This window comes from Protopterus annectens, chromosome 8.part0, assembly GCF_019279795.1.
Source record: "Protopterus annectens isolate FY-2018-M chromosome 8.part0, PAN1.0, whole genome shotgun sequence".
NCBI lineage: Eukaryota > Metazoa > Chordata > Ceratodontiformes > Protopteridae > Protopterus > Protopterus annectens.
The window spans coordinates 1,107,953,821-1,107,973,979 of NC_056741.1; the positions used below are offsets into that span (position 1 = coordinate 1,107,953,821).

General features: G+C 43.4%; 1 protein-coding gene across 2 annotated transcripts in view; it reads left to right on the forward strand.

Annotated features, from left to right (window-relative positions):
• The window catches only part of CGN (cingulin), a 1,354,172-nt gene that overhangs the window by 779,819 nt on the left and 554,194 nt on the right, over positions 1 to 20,159 (forward strand). For both annotated transcript variants that reach the window (XM_044080636.1, XM_044080637.1), the window contains exon 10: positions 19,246 to 19,387. In XM_044080636.1, the coding sequence (XP_043936571.1) occupies positions 19,246 to 19,387 (142 nt within the window). The remainder of the gene's footprint in view (positions 1 to 19,245; positions 19,388 to 20,159) is intronic.

Genomic DNA, 20,159 nt, shown 5'->3' on the forward strand with positions numbered 1-20,159 from the left:
TCAGCCTTTGACATCCCACTCACCCAAATAGAAAATCAAGAAACCAAGGCCTTACTCTTTGGCTGCCTAGTCTGATTTGGACATTCCCACTGAGGTGCCGCAGGAGTCCTCAGTACTTCCACCTTCTCAGACCCCCTCTTCCATGCCCCCTCTGGAGGCTGGTGTAGTGTTTGCTCCCCACATGTCTAATTAGACTAAGCCTATCATGATGGTAGAGAAGGAGCAATGTATGGTGATCATCTGAGGGCCCAGTGGGCAAACCTCAAATGCTGGATAGGGAAGAGGTATCGAGCACTTTAACAGAGGCCCATCAGGGTTCTGAACCGTAGCACTTTGGTGGGGTGGACATCCTGCCAAAGAGAAAAAAAAAAGCATGTTTCTCCCACTCAGATGTCCCAGGAAAAGGAATGGCTTGAATTTTCACAATGAGGCCAATATTGTCTTTTAAGTCTCCTCCTTTCCTTGTCAGTCCTTTGTAAGCCCCCCCCCCCAAAGAGGCAACATTAATCTTCATCTGAGGAAGAGGAGAAATCTGATTCAGAAAAGGATTCCTTAGCATACTTGTCTCAGATTCACTTCCCTGGACAGCTTTCTTATAATGATGAAGACACCTTGTCCTTGGCTCCTCCGTAGAAGAAATTTCTTTTGGGACACTATCACTAGAATGATGCATCATTTTGAGTGGTAATCCAGGCAAGTCACTCAAGTACAAAAGAGACATTGTGTTTTACCTGAAGTTGGGACTCTTAAACCCACACCTGTTCCACTTGTCTTGGAGGGCTTCCAGGATGCTTTTGCATCAACTTTAACCTCCACAGATGCTCCGGCCCCAACTCCCCAAAAGCCTGATAAGTTTTACAAAGTCCTTGATAATTTGAAGTTTCGCTTAAAAAGCAGTAGTAGGCCCTTCAGTTCTCTCTCTCTCTCTCTCTGTCTCTACAGAGAAGACTCTGAGCAGAAGAATGGCAAAATAATGCAGGATTTTAAATAGATTTTTCTCACATCAGTTCGTAGGTGTTGAAGGAGTCATCCTTCCAAGCTCGCTTCCTTTGTCTGTATGGAGCAAAAGCCCCCCCCCCGCCCCGCCCCACCAAAGTGCGAAAAGCAGCTCAAGAAAAAATTACAGGGGAAGTTTATCCATTTTTTTTTTCAGATAAACCAGCTTCTGTTTATCTACTGCCTCCGCCTCCCTCTTTGGTCCATACACCCCCTTGTCAAAAAGACTCACTGTATCCTTCACAGCTTGGGAATTCATCACTCCAGTCAAATGGGTCTTGTCCATCATCCAACAGGGATACATAATGTCTTGGGGCAACTTCCCTCTTTGAGAGGTCTCTTTTCTGTGCCTTCATTGTGTTCTTAGATTTGAAGGATACATTCCTACACTTCCCTGTTCACTCCACCTGCAAGAAATTTCTCAGTGTTTGTTTTTTCATACACTTTCAGTCGTCTGTTTTAACCTTTGGTCAGTCTACCCCCAGGGTTTCACAAAGTGCCTTATTCCACCAGTTGCCATTTGCAGAACCCGGGGAATAAAAATTTTTCTCTACCTGAATGAACAACTTCTTCAGTCCTCCATCCAGAGCACTCTTTTTGAACTTCAGCATCACATGGTCACTTCTGGAAAGACTGGACTTCACTGTCGACCTCAAGAAGTCTTTTCTGGCTCCGTCTTAAGATTTGATCTTTTTCAGATTACAGACTAAATATCCTCTCGATGACAGTTTTCCATCCTCAAGCGAAAGTACTGTTCCCATCCAGCTACTTCCAGTCCTTGCTTCCCATGGATCCTAGTTCAGTAGGAAGTGCTGAGAATTCTGTGCTGTATGGCAGCCGCAGTATCCTTGGTGCCATTCACTAGACTATATACGAGAAAGATCTGCTGGTACTTGAGCCTCCCTTGGTCTCAACATTTTCACCCATTAGACTTCCACATTCATCTCTTCCCCTTTCTAAAGGAGGAGTTGCATTGGTAATGATCTCAAATTACTTTCAATCCAGGCGTCCTCTTCTGCTCATTCACCACCATCCAGGACTTTCAATACAGATGCTTCATACTGCTTTGGGGTGCTTGAATGGATCCCACAATAGTTCAATGACAGTGGTCCTCCAAAGAGATAAGGAGGCACATCAGTGTGAAGGAAATGAAAGCCCTTATTCAAGCCCTTCTGGTGTTGTCCCACATCTGGAACCCTGGTCCACTGAGGATTTTTGCAAACAACATGATCATGTGGTATATCTGTCAGTGAAGCACCAAGTCATACCAGTTGTGCAGATTAGCTGTGCTGGCATGGGACATAACAATAAAGGCAACATTTTCCCTGCATGCTGTGGCTGTTTACATGCCTTCAGAAGACAATGTTCTCACAGATTCACGAAGCAGAGCCATAGAAGACTCGCACAAATGGATGTTAAATAGAGAGGTCTTTGTGGATATAGTCCACAGAAGGGGTGGTCCTCAAATAGATCTTTTTGAGCAGAACAGCCAGTTCAAACTGTTCTGCTGTAGGATTCCTTGTCTCTGGACCTGGAGGGTGTATGCCATGTCCTTGAACAGGAAAGGAGAGCCCCTATGCCTTTCCCCCCACATTCCATGATCCCAAAGATTGTCCTGAAGATCCAGAGAGACAAACCAAAAATCTTGTTCATGACTTCCTTCTGGCCCAGGTAGTGTTGTTCCCCTTTTCCACTTAGTCAGGGGCCATCACTTGAAGTTACTCTACAAAGGGGACTTTCACAAAAAGAAAGTTTTCGGATACACTCCAGCCTAACTCTTTAGATGATGGAATCTTAATACCTTTCAGACGCCAGTTTTCAGAGGACATGCTCCAGGAGGAGGGAAAAACTACCAATAGAAAATTTTACATGTCCAAGTGGAAAAGATTTTCAGTCTGGTGCCCCAAGAATGAAGATGCCTGTTAAGTGAATATTCCTGTTATTACTACATTATGTGAGTTGTTCGGATAGCTTATTCCTCCATCTAGGCACACTTCCCTGCTAATTCTCTTGCTTGCGTTCCAAAGGTGTCCTTCACTTGAACCCACCTAGGTGAGCCATTCTGCCTCCATGGGATTTGAAGTTTGTTTTGGAAAAAATTGCCTTACAACCGCTTGAACCAGTAGCCTCAATGTCAGTAAAATTCTGTGCCTGGAAAACTGTTCTGCTAGTTGCAGTTACCTCTGCCAGAAGATTTCTGAGGTACAAGTCCTAATGGCCATCCCTTCCTTCCTTATCTTTCATAATGACAGGGTTGCTTTAAGAGCCAATCCCTCTCTTATGCCAAAAGTAGTAAATGAGCTGTCACTTAACCAGGCTGTCCGTCTGCCTCCTTTTATTCCCAACCCACTGAACAGGTGGATGGATTTGCACAGACAGCTAAGATTCTCCTTAGACAAGACAAAATCTTTAAGGAAAACTGACCATCTGTTTGTCTCCTTCCAGGAGGGTAGGTTGGGTAATCCTGTCTCCAAACAGACAGCCTTCAACTGGATCTCCAAATCCATTTCCTTCTGTTACACTATCCTTGACAAGTCTCTGTCTTTATCTGTGAAAAGCCTATTCTGCCTAAGCAATTTCCTTATATGGAGCCATCTTCAAAGGCATCAACTCCAGGTCTGTTCTGGAGGCAGACTCCTGGTCAGCAGTTAATATCTTAACTAGACTCTGTTCTCCATATCTAGGACATCTTTTGGTAGATATGTCTTCCTAGGGTTGGTAGACAGCCCCCATGTCTCTGACCCATCCACCCTTAACAAACTGTAACTTTGGGAATCATCTGTTAGTACTGGAATATTGCAACAGTGATTCAAGGAAGCACATCGTACAGTTGTTTAAGAACTTACCATAACAGTAAATGTCCTGGTGTTTACTGTTGCAGTATTACATCCCTCCCTCCTTCCCCATTCTGTTTGCTGCCTTTCTTTACCTTGTGGACCTTTTAGCTGGATTTGTTTCTTGCAGCCCTTTTTCTTTTTAAATCTGGTTTCTCCAGGGTCTTCTGGCTCTAGATAGTCTGAGGATCTTATGCCCATACATCCATGGGTTGAGGTCATACACAGGACATGTGGTGCACAAGGAAGGTTTTGGCTTTGGTATGTCAGCCGGAGGTCATGATACCTCATGCAGGATAAGCTATCAGTACTAGAATACTGCACCAATGATCAGCAGGACATCTACTGTTGTGGTAAGCTTGTACACAACTGTACTTTTTCTTCCCTTCCTATAACTTGGGTGGAGTGAAGGGGCTGCTGACCCTGATGCAGAGTGTTAGGCTTGATCTGCCAATCTTAATTGCTTTTCAGTGCATACCAGCATTTAGAAATAAGTGTTTGTGTTGCATTTGCAGTGAAAACAGCACTGTAGCTCCCCATGTGTGGTGTAAATTGAATTACTATAGTTTAAAACAGAGAGAGCAGCACTTTGTGTTGTAAACGCTTGCAAAAATGTAGCCAGTAGTTTGCTATAGCTTTTGCTTGAGAATATCTTTTTTATTTTGTGTGGGGTTGGGGGGGTCACACGATTGAGAAATGACACTTGGTGCAAAATAGCTAGCTAAACCTGTAGTGTGGCTGTCAACAGAATTCTGAGATTCTAAATAAACTGAAAACAAGCATAGCAGGAGTAGCCCATGGTTTGTTTCATATAACTCACAGAAGAAAGGCCTTTAGTGTCCAAGATGCCTCTGTCAAGGTGATTTGTCAGTGTGTGTAAAATGTTGGTACCTCAAGGGAGGAAAAATGCTACCAGTTCTTACCATGGCTCATTTCACCAAAGAAATTGCCACTTCACAGCATTCCTGTGGAACACTTCAGTAGACATTATTTACAAAGCAGTCACATGGTCCATCCTAAACACCTTTTCCAAATACTGTAAACTCGACAACTTTTCCAAGACAGGGTTATCTTTCAGGGGTGCGATCTACTGGTCCCAGTTGCTTTCATTCTAAATGCCAGTATTGCATATGCAGTGAAAAGCAAGCTCTGTAGCATTCCATGCATGGTATAAACTGAATAACCAGGCTCACCCTAGTAAGTTAACTGGGAACTCTTATGGTGCGTGTTTCCAAAGAAGGGCCATTTCTTAGCAAGTACAAAAGTTATATACATTGTGCTAGGTCTGTAAGAAGTGTATCCACATTTAGTAAGACTACACCACCCAACTGTCCCCAATGCTTGGACCTGGGATAAACAGGCTAGCCTACATATCCTAAGCACTGTAGTGCCAAGAAAACCACTTGCAGTCTATCTGGCCTGTGCTATTCTTGTTTACTGCCTCTTTCACCATCAGTTACTCTTCTCGACTTTAAACCGGGTAGGGATGTGCTCAGACACACCATAGAAGTGAAGATATGTGAGATGAGAAGCGTGACAGGATCAGGGGGAGGTTGTTGGCAGCCAAAAGCTGTGAATGATGCGTGGTTCTAATGCCTGTGAAATATAGTACTACATGTTACTGAAGATGGATGCACTTCTTAAACATGTGCGAATGTGAAATACTAAGTCTGAAGTTGCTGTGTCTTGGAGTGTTATACTTTGAGGTACAGTGATGTTAGAAGCAGTGTATATAAACAGCAGGAGTGCTGGGGGGACAGGGTGGAGAACTGCCCTTGCAAAAATGCTTTAATGCCATTATAGTTTTTTATTGAGGTTTGCTGCATATCATTGCCAGTTCTAATGTATTTTTTGCGTTTATGAGACTCAGTTGTGTGTCTTGTAGTTTCAGTAAGGAGCCATTTCCCTTGCTCCAAACTTACTGGATGTTCATTGGTTAAGCCATTTGTTTGTCAGTATTTCCAGTTACTTTGTTGGCGATGTGGCATTCTGTTATGTTGGTCTATAGGTAAAGAAATTCAAGGCTCATTCCACAAAAACAACAGCTAACTGCTGTTTTTTTTCTCTAGAGGAGCATTTGGAGCTGCTTTCTTTGAGACAGTGACATGTTTACAATTCTGTCTTCCATAAACCATCACAGGCTAGTTTTTGTCTGCATATCCAGAGATTGCATTGTTGTGGCATTCGTCCGAAAGATGCTAATGACATCCTCCACCTGACTTTTGGATACATTGCTTTGTACTCTACCCATCCAGTTTACTGTGAAGACAAGGATGTTGAAATGGGTTCAGATTACATTATCGAACTTCCAGAAGGTTGAACAGCAGATGTTCGAACTTGGAAGATCGAAATGTAATAACATCGAAACATCAGAACAGCAAATTTTTTCCCAGGGAAAAAAATTTGCTGTTCCGAAAAACACACACACAACATAAGCACACCAAAAACCTTAAAACCTACATTAAACCTTACATACACAACTACCTATGCACTAACCTTAACCCAAACCCTAACCCTAAGGTCCGTCACTATCGCACACTTACTGTACCTGTGCCCTAACCCTAAAGTCAGTCACTATCGCACACTTACCTTACCACCACCCTAATCCTAAAGTCCGTCACTATCGCACACTTACCCGCACCCTAACCCCAACATCCGTCACAATCACACACTTACCTTAACCCATTCTGTAATCTTCACACCACAGTGGAGAAAATGTCGAAGCCGCAGAAACGTCCAACCAAATTCTTTCCCTGGGAAAGAATTTGGACATCTTTGGCTTCGACATTTCCACCTTTGGAACTTCCAGGTTCAAACTTCTGGTGTTTGACCTTTTGGAAGTTCGATTAGGTAATAGAGATCCGTTGAAATTGATATAGCAGAGTGAGTTGTGCGAGATATTCTCTTTAAAAATAGAAGATAGAAGTACTGTCTAGATTGAAGTGCAGCTTGTTTAATGGACATGAATTATTAGCTCAGCCTGTGAGCCACTGTTGTGTGATTATTAGCCAGTTTACTATGAAGGGAGCAACACATCTGCCATCTGCTTTAAGGTGAGTGAGTACCTCACACAGATGTACTTTTGTTGAAGGGTTGAAGGTTGGCATAAAACTTAAGGTACAAGGTTTGACTAAGCCTAAATGACCTGCAAGGGCAGCTAGTCTATTACTTAACTGTGAACTACTGTGATGTTTTTCCATTTCATTGTTACAGTATTCATAACATTAGGGATTCCCTGCCCAATGTCCAGCCAGCGTACCAAAGCCTTAGATTGCTTTGTTCTTTGACCATTGCTGTAAGGTACCCTGTACATAACACATGTGCTCCTCAAGTAGCATAGGGCATAAAGGTGACGTCCGGACGTGCTATCCTCAGAACTTCTTTGCTGCCAGTGTGAACGCTATCTCTTGCGCATTGGTCTGAATGCCTACATTCTGTTGCTGGCTCATCGAGCCATTGCAGATAAGTGCCACCATTGGGGTTCCTTTTTTACTTGTCTTTTTGTTGCTTGTGGGGTTTTATTTCATCCAGGAGTGGTAAACACCAGTGTGGGAGACAGATTCCCCATAAAGACCACCACAAACAGTGTCTGTTTTGCCTTGGCACCTCACACGACCATATGTCTTTTTCCATCTGTAAGACTGTTGTACCTAAAACTTGCATAGTAGACTTTATTCTTTGGCTCTGTATCTTGGGAATCAGCAACTAAAACTTTTATGAAAGATATGATGGAGGGTACTTCCCGCCCTGAGGGACAGCTGTCAGGGCAGAAGGCCAAGAAACTTAGGCCGGAATCATCCACTGTTCAGCCTCCACCAGACATTTCTCCTGAGGTAAGTGAATGCCCGGAGGTTCGCCCAGCTTTGTTTTCTGATTCCTCTGCCACGACTGGGTTGTGGGCTGATGGGGATCTAGCTTCAAGCATATCTGAGGCGGCTTTGCAGATGTCGGTTTCTGACGTTCAGGGAGAACCACAATTGATCATTTCCAAGGGCCTAGGGGTGTTCCTCAGATTTTAATCAGAGTAGTCTCTAGTACTGCTACTACTGAATGCCATCCTGGGTCAAACGTCAAAGCCTTTCATGTTTTTAAGGCAGACATCCAACTAAAAAAAAACAAAAAACTAAACATGTTTCTCCTGCCTCTAAGGATTCATAGACTGAGTGGCAGGCCTTCACTCAGGGTTTGTTTAGTGTTTAGGTTCTACCCCCCCCCGGTCCTCTACTCCCTTAGTCGCAATAAAACACACCACGTTCCTACGTTTGTAGAATTTAATAAAAGTAGTAACAGCAAAGCTTTTGAGAGACGGGCTCTTTTAGCTACGTGGAGCAGTTTTTGGTATTTTGTGACTGCTTTATTTCCTCTACTCCCTTAAAAGACCCAGGAAACCTGATTCCTTGCTTAATCCTCTCAAGTTCCTTCTCCTTTGGACTGTGGGTCAGAGGAAGAGAGCAATCTACCAGTCGTGATACTCCCTTTGAAGAGATTTCATTTGGGAAACACAATCTGAAGGATGATGGAGTTCTTTAAATGGGATTGTGCTCAGGTCAATAAGTTTCGTAAGAGGTGCTTTGAGTTGCTGCATATGGAATATCCTAAACCTTCTGCTGTTCCTCCGGTTTTGGCTGCTTTGTTGGATGCATTTTCCAATGCCTCTAAAGCTCCAGATTCTTAAGCCCCTACATCCAAGAAACCTGATAGGTTTTATAGGGTGCCTGAGGACTATTAAGTTTTTGTACAAGTGTCCTGCTGCTGATCCCTCAGTGGTCTCTAGCCTCTGACAAACCCTTTCAGTTGTTTTCTTCACCCAAGTTACTGCCCTCTGATAAAGATAGTGGAACCATGGAAAGGCTAGATAAGAAGGTTTACACCTTGGCTACCTTTGGTTTTAGGGCTTTTATTTTTCAGACCCATATGTCCAGGTATTTGTTGGTTCTCCTGTCCAAGGCTTGTCAGGTTATATCTGATCTTCCAGACTCTGAGAGTAAAACTTCTGCTCTTTCCTGTTAGGGACTTCCTCCCAAGTGGCTCATCATTCCATCAAGTGTAGTTAAGATGCAGCAGATGCTTCTTCCAGGGCTGCTGCTTTTGGGTCATTGATGAGTAAGTATTCTTGGCTTTGGCTTCAGCCTTTGCTGAATAATGTCAAGGCTAAGTTGGTGGATGCTCCTCTTGATAATAAACTCTTGATTTGTATAAGTCCCTTCATGATAAGGGAAATGCTTTACAGGAGCTTAAACATACTCATTTTTCCTGTTCCTAAATTTTGGTGAAACTACTCCAATAAGCCAAGCTTTGCCTCTCGCCCTCCTCCTAAGGGCAAAAAAGAGGCAAGTAGGCTCCTCCTGCTTAAGGCTACTCAGACTTTAGTGCCTCAGAAGTCTTCCTTTCCAGATAAACCAGGTGCTGTCTGACTATCCCATTCTACCCAGCCTTATTCCTCTTTCTGTTTTGGCTACAGATTACTTAAGATTCCTGGGTTCTGTTATTTGCCAGGGATATTTCATAGAGCAGATATCCCTTACCCCCTTTTGTGGGTATTCCTCAGCCCCCATGGGAAAAACTTTCCTTTTTCCCCAGAGGTGCTTCAGGATCTTTTGACTCTGTGTACTTTTCATGAGGGGCCTGTATCACAAAGAGGGAGGGAGTTTTTCTACAGGATGTTTCTAGTTCCCAGAAAGGAGGGTACTTTGAGACCACTTCTAGACCTCTGTCATCTAAGCCATTTGCTGCCCTGTTTGCAAATGTTATCCCTTCAGACTTTGTTCCCTCTTTTGCTTCCTCAGGCTTGTATGGTGTATCTGGATTGCACGGATGCTTATCTCCATATTCCAATCCATCCCCTTTGAAGGAAGTTTTTGTGTTTCTGTGTTGCTTCCTGGCATTTTCAGTTCTGTGCTTTGCCTTTTAGCCTTTCTACTGCACCAAGGGCCTTCACCAAATACCTTGCTCCTGTGATTGTTTTTTTGCAAGATTCAGGGGATCCATGTTTTTCCCTACTTGGATTTCTCTTCTTCAAAGCCTGGGATTTGCAATAAATTTCAAAACATCTTCTCCGACTCCTTCTCAGGACCATATTTTTTGGGGTTGCAGGATTCAGACGGTGCATTTGATGGCATCCCTGCCTCCTTCCAAGGCCTTGACCCTCTTCTTTCAAGCTCTTCTTCTTCTGGCTTGAGCAGCCTACCTGTCCTTGGAAGTGACCTCAGCACAAGAAGCTGTTAGTAATTGGTTGTTTGGGACCATTCATAGCTCTTTTGTAGTTCACTGCTTAAAATCCGCCTCTGGGCATTTTTTTCTGGCTATACTGCTCAGACAAGCTCCACGTGGGTTTACAGAGTGGTCCTAGCAGCAAGGAACTCGAAAAAGCGACTACCTTCTGTTTTTAAGTATCTTTGCTTTTTTTTCACTGAAAATAGCTTCTGCTACTTACTTTGAACTAGCCTGAACTGTTTTTTAACTGATTACTGCATTTATTTTAAAATCTGCACTTAAAGTTACATTTAGTTGAAAGTTTGCTTGTTTGTTTGTTTAATTGAACTGTGGAGGCTGCCCACTAAAGTGTGCTAGCCTGTGTAACTAATTTATCACTGTCTCTGCATTTTCTGTGTATTTCTGCAAAAAAAACAAAAAAAAATAATCCTTGTTTTCCTGCCTTTCTCGACTAGTTTAGACCAGTATACAGGCATTGCTGTATTCTGGGCGGTGGTGTAGTTCCTGTGTTGTCCATTACCTTACTTGGATAGAAGGAAGTTTCTTTGCTCACCAGTGGGAGTGGGGAGCCTTGAGCAGCCTACCTGTCCTTGGGGGAAGTGACCTCAGCCCAAGAAGCTGTTAGTAATTGGTTGTTTGGGACCATTCCTAACTCTTTTGTAGTTCACTGCTTAAAATCCGCGTTTGCACGGCTTTGCGCGGTCGTGCGCATAGCGGTTAAACAAGGTTAAACTTTTTCTGGCTCCGCCAAGTCTGCTCTTCAATTTTTCCCTTAGAACTGCTGTACTTGCAATCTAAACAGCCGATACTCTATCTGAAAAGCTCAGCACTTGCTCCTAAAGCATTTTGTATACAGGTAAAGCACTCTTAAACAAACGAAAGTACTTCATTCACCTAAATTCTGTTGAGTACCCATTTCCCTATAGGTCCTTTCTGACTCAGTTACACAGCAATCTTTTTCACTATTTCTAGCATGTCGAAGGGTCAGTTGCTGGCGTCCTCTCCTGTTCAGCTGGTGAATCTGGGAATCTTGAGGCAATGTTACAATTGCCTCATGTACACAGACGACCCTCTCCTCCTCCCAACAAATACAAATATATGCCAGAGATGCAACTATATAGCCAAACTGGAGACTGAGCTCTGTCAATTCATTACTGGCAAGACCAGTCAGGAGGAGAAGGTAACCACGCACACCACAAACCCAGTCTCACATAGAACTATCACAACTGCAAAGCAAACACATAAACACACAAAAACATACTCGGAGGCGCTGATTAAAAATCTACCAAAACAACAGAAGCCTCCAAAGCAGACACCCAAACAACCACCACCTCAAGACATAGCACATGCAACACATAGTTCACAAAGTCAGTGTGCTAAACAGTCACAGCCCTTAAGGCCAAACAACATGCCAGACACACTTGTAATGGGTGACTCCATAGTCAGGCACACTGACGTCCCGCTCACCAGACTGAACAAGGAGAGGGTCACAGTAAGCTGCCTGTCGGGAGCTAGAATCCGCCACATAACACAAGCACTCAGGTCACTCCACAGCAAGTACAAATATGACTCAGTCATTGTACATGCCGGTGTGAACGACCTGAGATGTACCTCCCTGGACTACATGAAAAGAGGCATAGAGGAGCTCTCTGATTATGTAGCCCAGGCCGGTATGACCCTGACCCTGAGCAGCATCTTACCCTCACCAAGAATGATGCCACAGTACAAAGACAAAATTATCAGTTTTAACAATTGACTTAATTACTGGTGTCATTCTAAGGGGATCCAGTGTCTGTCTGCTTGGGATGACATGCTTGACAAGCCACGCTGCTTCAAGGGATGGCTTGCACCTGTCACCCTGGGCTTCCGGATATTGGCCAAGGCTCTTGCCACCCCATAGTGCCTTTTTAGGCAAGGCTCAAATGACAAACCTACCTCCCTAGAAAACACAAGTGGAAAAAAACTAAGGGTAATGCTGCTCAATGCCAGAAGTCTAAACCTCAAGATGCATGCCCTCGAAGCCCTCCTCAGTATGGAGAACATCGATGTCTGTGCAGTGACTGAAACCTGGTTCAAGGCTCCTGAGAGCACCCCAGCACTATCAGGTTTTACCTCATATCATGCTTTTCGGCCCCAAAACTTGGACCAAACCACAAAAGGAGGGGGAGTATCCATTTTCATCAAAGATACCCACACCTCCAGGTTAGTGGCAACGCATGAAGCATCGGAGACTATCCAGGTGCAACTAACCATAGGCAAAACTGCCTTACAGTTTGTAGCATGCTACAGACCACCCTTTCAAACTCAGGAACCCCACACAGCCTTCCTGAAGACACTGGAGAGTATGAATGTCTCTCCAAATACCATCATTTTGGGAGACTTCAACTACCCAAACATAGACTGGGAACATTACTCAAGCCCCAACACCCTAGCCCAAAGGTTCCTAGAATTCATAAACTCAAATGCAGTGGAACAACTAGTCACCATTCCCACAAGAGGAGACAATATACTAGACCTGATCATCACAAACATGGGGACAAAATGCTCCACACCGGAAGTACATCCCTCTTTGGTAAGATCAGACCATAAATTAATCTCACTGGAAATCCACATCCCGCCCCACCCCCTGCAAAAAAGACCACAGTGAAGAACTTCTCAAAAGCAAACTTCACACTTCTTAAGACTGAAGTGGTATCTTTCAAGGCCCCTGGGCCAGTGGAAACCACAACCCACACTGCTGAATCTTTTGCAAATGCCTTCTATGGGCACCTTCAAGAATGCATGGATCATGCAATCCCAAATAAAACCAAGACCCATTCCCCCAAAGGCAGGCGCCTGGTCTGGTGGACCCCAGCCATAAATAAACTTTACAACAGGAGGAGGAAGCTACTACATGACAGAGCAAAATCCCTAAAAGGGAAGGCATCTCTGATCAGTACTAGCAAAAAACTACGATCACTCATAAAATCATCCAAGGCCAACTTTGAGAGAAAAATCGCAAAAGACACAAAAGACAATCACAAGGCCTTCTTTAGCTATGTTAGAAACCTGGGTGGAAACTCCCAGATATGCTCAGAGTTAGTCCAAAATGACACAAAATGCACTGAACCCACTGACATTGCCAACATACTGGCAGACAGGTTCAGTGCAAATTTCTCCTCCCCCTCCCCCCTAAAAGGAGAAATAACTATCCCAGCAGAGTGTAGCCTCCCTAACATCTCAGATGCCCAGGTGAGAGCCGCCCTCTCTAAAGCTAAAAACACAGCATCAATGGGACCTGATGGTGTCCCGGGCTGTGTGCTACATGAACTCCAAGAGGAACTAAACCCACACATAAGGCTGCTGTTTAATCTTAGCCTTACTACAGGATACGTACCCAAAGAGTGGTGTACGGCAACAGTGGTCCCACTTCACAAAGGCGGTGCTTCTACGGACCCTGGAAATTACCGCCCCGTAAGCTTGACGAGCCTGGTCTGCAAAGCTATGGAGAGGATCATTATGGAACTCATAAACAAAGACATTGGGGACCTACAGACATTGGATCCTACCCAATTTGGCTTTGTCAAGGGCAGATCCTGCCTTTTGAACTTGGTCGACTTTTTTGAAACAGTCACTAAGGCCATTGATGAGGGCAAGGCAGTTCACACAGCCTACCTTGACCTTGCAAAAGCCTTTGACACAATACCCTACTCGGGCATCATAGACAAACTCACCAGCTTAAATGTAAACCCATATGTCACAAGATGGGTTGCAAACTGGCTCAAGGACAGAACCCACAGGGTCAGAGTTGCTGGAGCTATGTCAGACTCTAAGCCAGTCACAAGCGGTGTCCCACAGGGCTCAGTCCTGGGACCCCTCTTGTTCGACATTTATTTTTCCGAGGTACAGGCAAACATAGGAGGATTGTGGCTGACAAAGTTCGCAGATGACTGCAAACTGGGTGCCATAATTGATACTCCAGCAGACACAAACATCCTTCAGAGAGGCCTCATAGAAACGGATAATTGGTGCCAGAGCCATGGCCTTAAGCTGAACGCCAAGAAGTGTATAGTCATACCCTTTGGGAAAAACAAGGTACCGACAAATTACCACATAGGCGGTAATCCATTAAGTACGGAAGAGGTAATCAGGGACCTAGGGACCCAGGTTGACAGTAACCTCTCATTTGACACTCACATTGCCAAAGTGGTTAGGAAGACCTTCTATATTGCCCACCTTATCATGAAGGGTTTCACATCTAGATCAAGAGAGGTCATTGTGTCCCTGTACTCTTCTCAGGCCAATGATTGAGTACAATGCCCCATTTGGGATGCATCTCACCCGACACCTGCAGCAGTTTGAAAGACCCTAAAAGTTCCTCACCAAGAGGATAAAGGGTCTTAAACATATGTCATATGCTGCCCGACTGAAAAAATCCAGCTCTATTCAGTCTCATACTGCCTACTCAGAGGTGATCTGTGCCTGACGTACAAGGCCATGTCCAATCCTGAATTAATGGACATGCTCCACCTCAAAAAATCCAAATCCATCAGAGCCACGAGAACAAGTGACTTAAACCTCAACACAGAAATAAATAGAACGTGCTGGAGGGACAGATTCATAACCCAGAGGCTCCCTACACTCTGGAACAGAATCCCAGTCCATGTTAGGCAGAGCTCCTCACTGACTCTATTCAAGAGAAATCTCGACGAGTGGATGGGAGATCGTAAGTTTACCCTGGGGGTCATCTCTGTGTCACTACTAGACAGAGGCATAGTAAACTAAACCCTAAAAGGGTGTAGTATTCTCATCCTAAAGGGTGGTGTAAGCCACATACACTCTGGCTAGGCTTATAAATGCCCTAGGGCAGATAGCCTAGTACGAACATATGAACCTATGAACCTATTACAGCTAGGGAGTTTCTGAGAGCTCTGGGTTTCATGGCATCCGCCATCCCTATGCCCTCTCTGGCCAAACTTCACATGAGGAAGTTTCAGTGGTCCCTGAAGTCAGTTTGGATTCAGTATGCTCATCCCATAGAATTTGCAGCTCCTCTTCTACCTTGTCTCAAGAAGGAACTGCACTGATGGATCCAGCAGTTGTCCCTAAATCCAGGAATCCCTTTTCATCCCCCTATTCCCTCTCAAGAGCTGTTCACAGATGCTTCAGACATGGGATGAGGAGCAGCTTTTGGCTCACTAAAGACGCAGGAGGTGTGGTTGCCTCTTCAACAGAAGCACATCAGTTTCAGAGAGGTGGGAGCTGTTCTGCTGGTGCTTCAGGCTTTTCATCCTCTGCTGTCCTCAGGTCCTCTCCAGGTATTTACAGACAATACCACAGTGATGTGGTATGTAAACAAACATGGTGGGGAGCACAATCTTATCTTCTTTGCCAGTTGCCACAACTGGTATGGGATCTTGCTATCCAGTATCAAGTGACTCTTCAGGCAGTTTACATTCCCTCAGGCCAAATCATTGTGACAGACAACTGTAAGCAGGTCCTTAACTTAATCCCACAAATGGATGCTTCATAGGGAAGTGTTTCTGGGCATTGTCCACCAGTGAGGTACTCCTTAAATAGATCTATTTGCCTGCCCTCTGAACAGACAACTTCCTCTGTTTTGTGCCAGAGTCCCAGGTCCTCTGATGTGGAAGTTGGATGCTGTGTTTTTCTTGGAAGGGGATGTTTCTTTATGCTTTCCCTCATTCCTAAAGTCCTGTTCAAAATTCAACAGGATGCCCCCAAAATCCTGTTGGCAACTCCCTTTTGGCCAAGACAACATTGGATCCCCCTTCTGCATTTAGCCAAGGGCAGTCATCACAATGTACCTCACAGGGTGGACCAACTCAAACAAGACCAAGGATCTTTCATCTATCCCCACCCATCCACTCTTCAACTGAAACTGGGTGATAAAATTTTGATTCCGCATTAATTCCTTTTTTCTGTGGAATTGCATCGGGTGCTGCAGGAGGCCAGGAAACCAATACTAGGAAATCCTGGCTATCCAAATGGAAGAGGTTTTCTGTTTGGTGTCTTTCTTGTAACCTGGATCCACTTTCTGTGGATTTTCCTTTGGTTCTCTCTTATCTTTGTGAATTGCTTAATGCTGGGTTGGCTTTTTCTTCTGTTAAGGTTCACTTGTCAGGTGTCTCTGCTTGTCTGCAGTTATCCTCCTTTAGTTTCTAGATTTGAAGCTACATATTTCCTTAAAGGCATCCTTTATATTAGGGCTCCCAGGAAGCCTTTTCCTTCTGCCCGGGATCTTAATTTTGTTTTGAAGAAATTGACTCTGGCTCCTTTTCAGCTTGTGGCTTTAGCTTCCTTGCAACATTGCTCTTGGAAGACACTTCTTTTGTTAACACATACCTCTGCCAGATGGGTGTCTTACCTTCAAGCCCTTATGGCTTTTCCTCCATTTTTGGTGTTTCATAAGGACAGAGTGTCCATACATACTAATCCTTCTTTTATGCCCAAGGTGGTGAGTGAGTTGTGCCTTAATCAGTCTTATTCCTTTGCCCACTTTTTTCCCTTCTCCACAATCTGCCAGTGAGAAGGTGCTACACACTTTGGCTGTGCATAGATACTCCGATTTTATTTGGATAATACTAAGACTATTAGGAAGTCTGATCAGCTCTTTTCCCTTTCATCCCAGGTCCTTGGGATCAGGTATATCCAAGCAGACTGTTTCTTCTTGGTTCTCAAAAGCTATTTCTGTTTGTTATTCTTTTCATGATTGTATTCCCCAAAAGAAATCTCTTCAAGCCTGCCTTATTCTGCTAGAGCTGTGGTTTCTTCTGGTGCTTTTTTCAAGGGTATGGATACAAACTATATTCTTGTGGCAGCTACCTGGACTTCTGTGTATACTTTTACTAAGCACTACAAGTTGGATGGAATTTCCAGAGGTAGAGCTGGTTTTGCCAGGGCCATCCTTCATGGCTTCCTAAAGGGCTCTGCTGGGCCCTCTCCTCCGAAATTTCTTCCTGAGCTTTGGTAGTCTCCCTAATGTTATGAATAGTGCAAAAGTGAAATGGAAGGGCATAGTACAGTAAACTGTCAGTTAACCGGCACCCATGAGGATTGGTAGATGCCAGATAAGTTTAGTTTCTGGTTGCTTGAGAGTTACTATTAAAACAAAACTGACAAATACTGTACCCTATAATGTGTACCATACTATAAACACTGTATTGATTTGATTTTAATATTGAAATACGGTAATTAAAAGTCTGGCTGGAATAATATTTTAAATGTATATTTCCGCTAGAAAGCGTGGCATGCGGAACGGTTTTCACTGGCATGCTGAGTGGATTGGAATTGAATGAACTGAATAAAGAGAGAGAGAGTGAATGCATGTATGAAAGCAGAAGCAACTATGGGAGAGATTCAACACATGTATGAAAGCTGAAGAGAGTGTGTGTGTGAGAGATCGGAGAGAGGAAGAGTGAGTGAATGCATGTATGAAAGCTGAAGAGACTGTGTGTATGAGAGAGTCGGAGAGAGAATGTGCAATCTGATGCAAACTGAGTTTGGATTAAGTGTTAACATTTTAGTAATTTGACTTCTTTGGTTTGACAGGTTCTCAGGTTGGGGAGAGAGGGAATTTATTTGTATCTTCCTTTTTGAAACTTTAAAACTCTAAAAACGTAAGGTGTGTTTTTGTGGGGAGAAAACAGAAAGTGGAACACATGAAAAACTGAATTGTTCATACCGTACTGTATTTCTTTGATTTTTTTTTTCTATTTGCTTGAGTTCCCGTTAACTGAGAGTTTACTGTACATGTTACCATTACAATAGATGGACAGTGTAGTGGTTGTGTTGTCAGCTCACAGTTAAAAGGTTCTCCGGTTCGATTCTCTGCTGGGGTGCCTTCTGTGTGGAGTCTTCGTGTCCTCCCTGTGTTCGTGTGGGTTTCCTCCAGGTGCTCCGGTTTCCTCCCGCATTACAAAGACCTGCATCTGGAGCATTACTCCCCAGTCCTCCGCTGAAAATTGGCTTTGTTCCAAGTCGGACTTTCCCAGTAAACAAATATTAAATAAAATGTCCTTCTCTTCACTGTTGCAGTATTCACACCCTTCTCACCCTGGTCCATTTCTCTTCTGGATGTACTGGTTACCTCTTGGTTTCCCTTGGACTGGCGTTCTTACTGGGGATGGAATGTTCAGCTGTCACCTTTATGCCCTACGTTGCGCGAGGAGCATATGTGTGACATGCAGTGTACCTTAAAGTAACATAAGGCTTTGGTATACTGGACGGACATTGTGCTACCCTAGGCAGGGAATTGCTAATATTATGAATACTTCAACAGTGAAGAGAAGGGGATCTACCATTATGGTAAGATTTTACACAACCGTACTTTCTCACTGAATATCCCTCTTCTCCCCACTTTTTTGTAATTCTTTTCCTTATTATGAATGTTGGTGCTGTGTCAGAGTGAGAAACTATCTACAAGAGTAGTTTTGTTTATTTTATGTTTACCCACCATGACAGTGTGATAACAGGAAAAGGGCAACTGAAGTGTAGCATATATGACAGATAAAGGTCTATGTTCAGCTACCAAATTTAAAAAAAAAAAAAAAAAGTGAACCACGAAACTTCAAAAGTAAACAACAGCGAACAAAATCGAAAAAAACGACATTGAATGTCCATAGTTGGTCAACTTCACACACAACTAACCAAGGTGGGGGGGCTGGGCCCCTGCCCCCCAACTATGTATACCAACTCCAAGGTCGCACTACAGTAGGAAAAGGGAAAATTTTAAAAGATTTCCTTTACTTATAGTATTACTTCCTGCTGCTTTAGTTCGCTGGTTGTCCCGTTCGCTCTTTTCTGTTCGGTGTTTTGCAGTTCGTTGTTTTTCAAATTTGGTTGCCAGACATAGACCCGACAGATACAGAATTTGTGGTCATACTTGTGTTAGTATCCACAACACTGTAATCTGGATTGTCCTGTTGACTGGCATAGATCTTAACAGCAAAATAAAAAACAGTGTGATAACTATATCTGATGCATTATTTAGCTCAGCTGATACCTCTAGAGCAATGTTTGACTAGGTAAGTTTAGTGAAGTTTGCTCTCGGATATCATGACATTATGGTGGTTTCTTTAGAAGCTGACTTGGATGTACTAGTCAAGTGTGATAGCAGGCACCCTGATAGTATGGAAATTTCTCTAGAGGTAGTTTCTTTATATACTCCATGGTTCAAATAATAATTTCTTTTTTTCCCTAGACTTTTACAAACAAAGGTGGAGAAAGAAGAATTTGAAGATGAGCTGCTGGAGTTGAGAGACCGCTTCTCAGCTATGCAGGTAGAGGTTGATAGTGTCAAAGGCAGTGCAGCTAACAGTAAGGAATTGGAGACCTTGAAAAAGGTACTGTTATTTTGCTTGTTTCCTGGATATTGAAGCCAAAGCAAATGATGTACATTAAGAATTGTGATATTTTTTTCAACAGGGCTGTAATTGTAAATATCTGAAGTAGTTAACTTCATGTGATCATCAACCTGTGGGCTTTGGATCCGGACTGTATCCAAGATGGCAGTTTCACCAGCATCAGATCTGAGCTCCAAGCTCCTCCCCTTACTCATAATACTACTGCATCTCCTTCCTTCCCTCAGATCTCATTTGCCGCGGCTTCGCCTGCATCGTGATCGCTGAGCTCCAGGTTGTAAGATAGGTTTTTTTCTGTTTTTTTTTGTGTGTAAGTGACATGTTCCTACTTCTTAGGTCCCTTTATTCCTCCACTTCGAGTTCTCCATTGAGTTTTAGTGTTAGGTTAATTAAAAAAAAAAAAAAAAAAAAAAAAAACAGGAAGTAGTTTGTTGCAAAAAAACGCTGTCTGATGACAATAAAGGCTGTCCTCCACTTGTATAATACCAAGGAACAAGCAACACTGAACGAATAATTAAGACAATTTAATATTAAAAACTTCACAAAACAAATGTCACGAAACAAATTTAGCGCGCTTTCATCTCATACACTGAGACTTCATCAGAATCATCTGTTTTTCAAATGTACCTCCATATTTAAATAACCTTCCACTCATTCCCATTGACTCTCATTGGCACTCATTAAACTAGTGAATAACATCAGTATCAAAATAATACCAAATGTCATAATAATAATAAATATACTGCTTAATAAC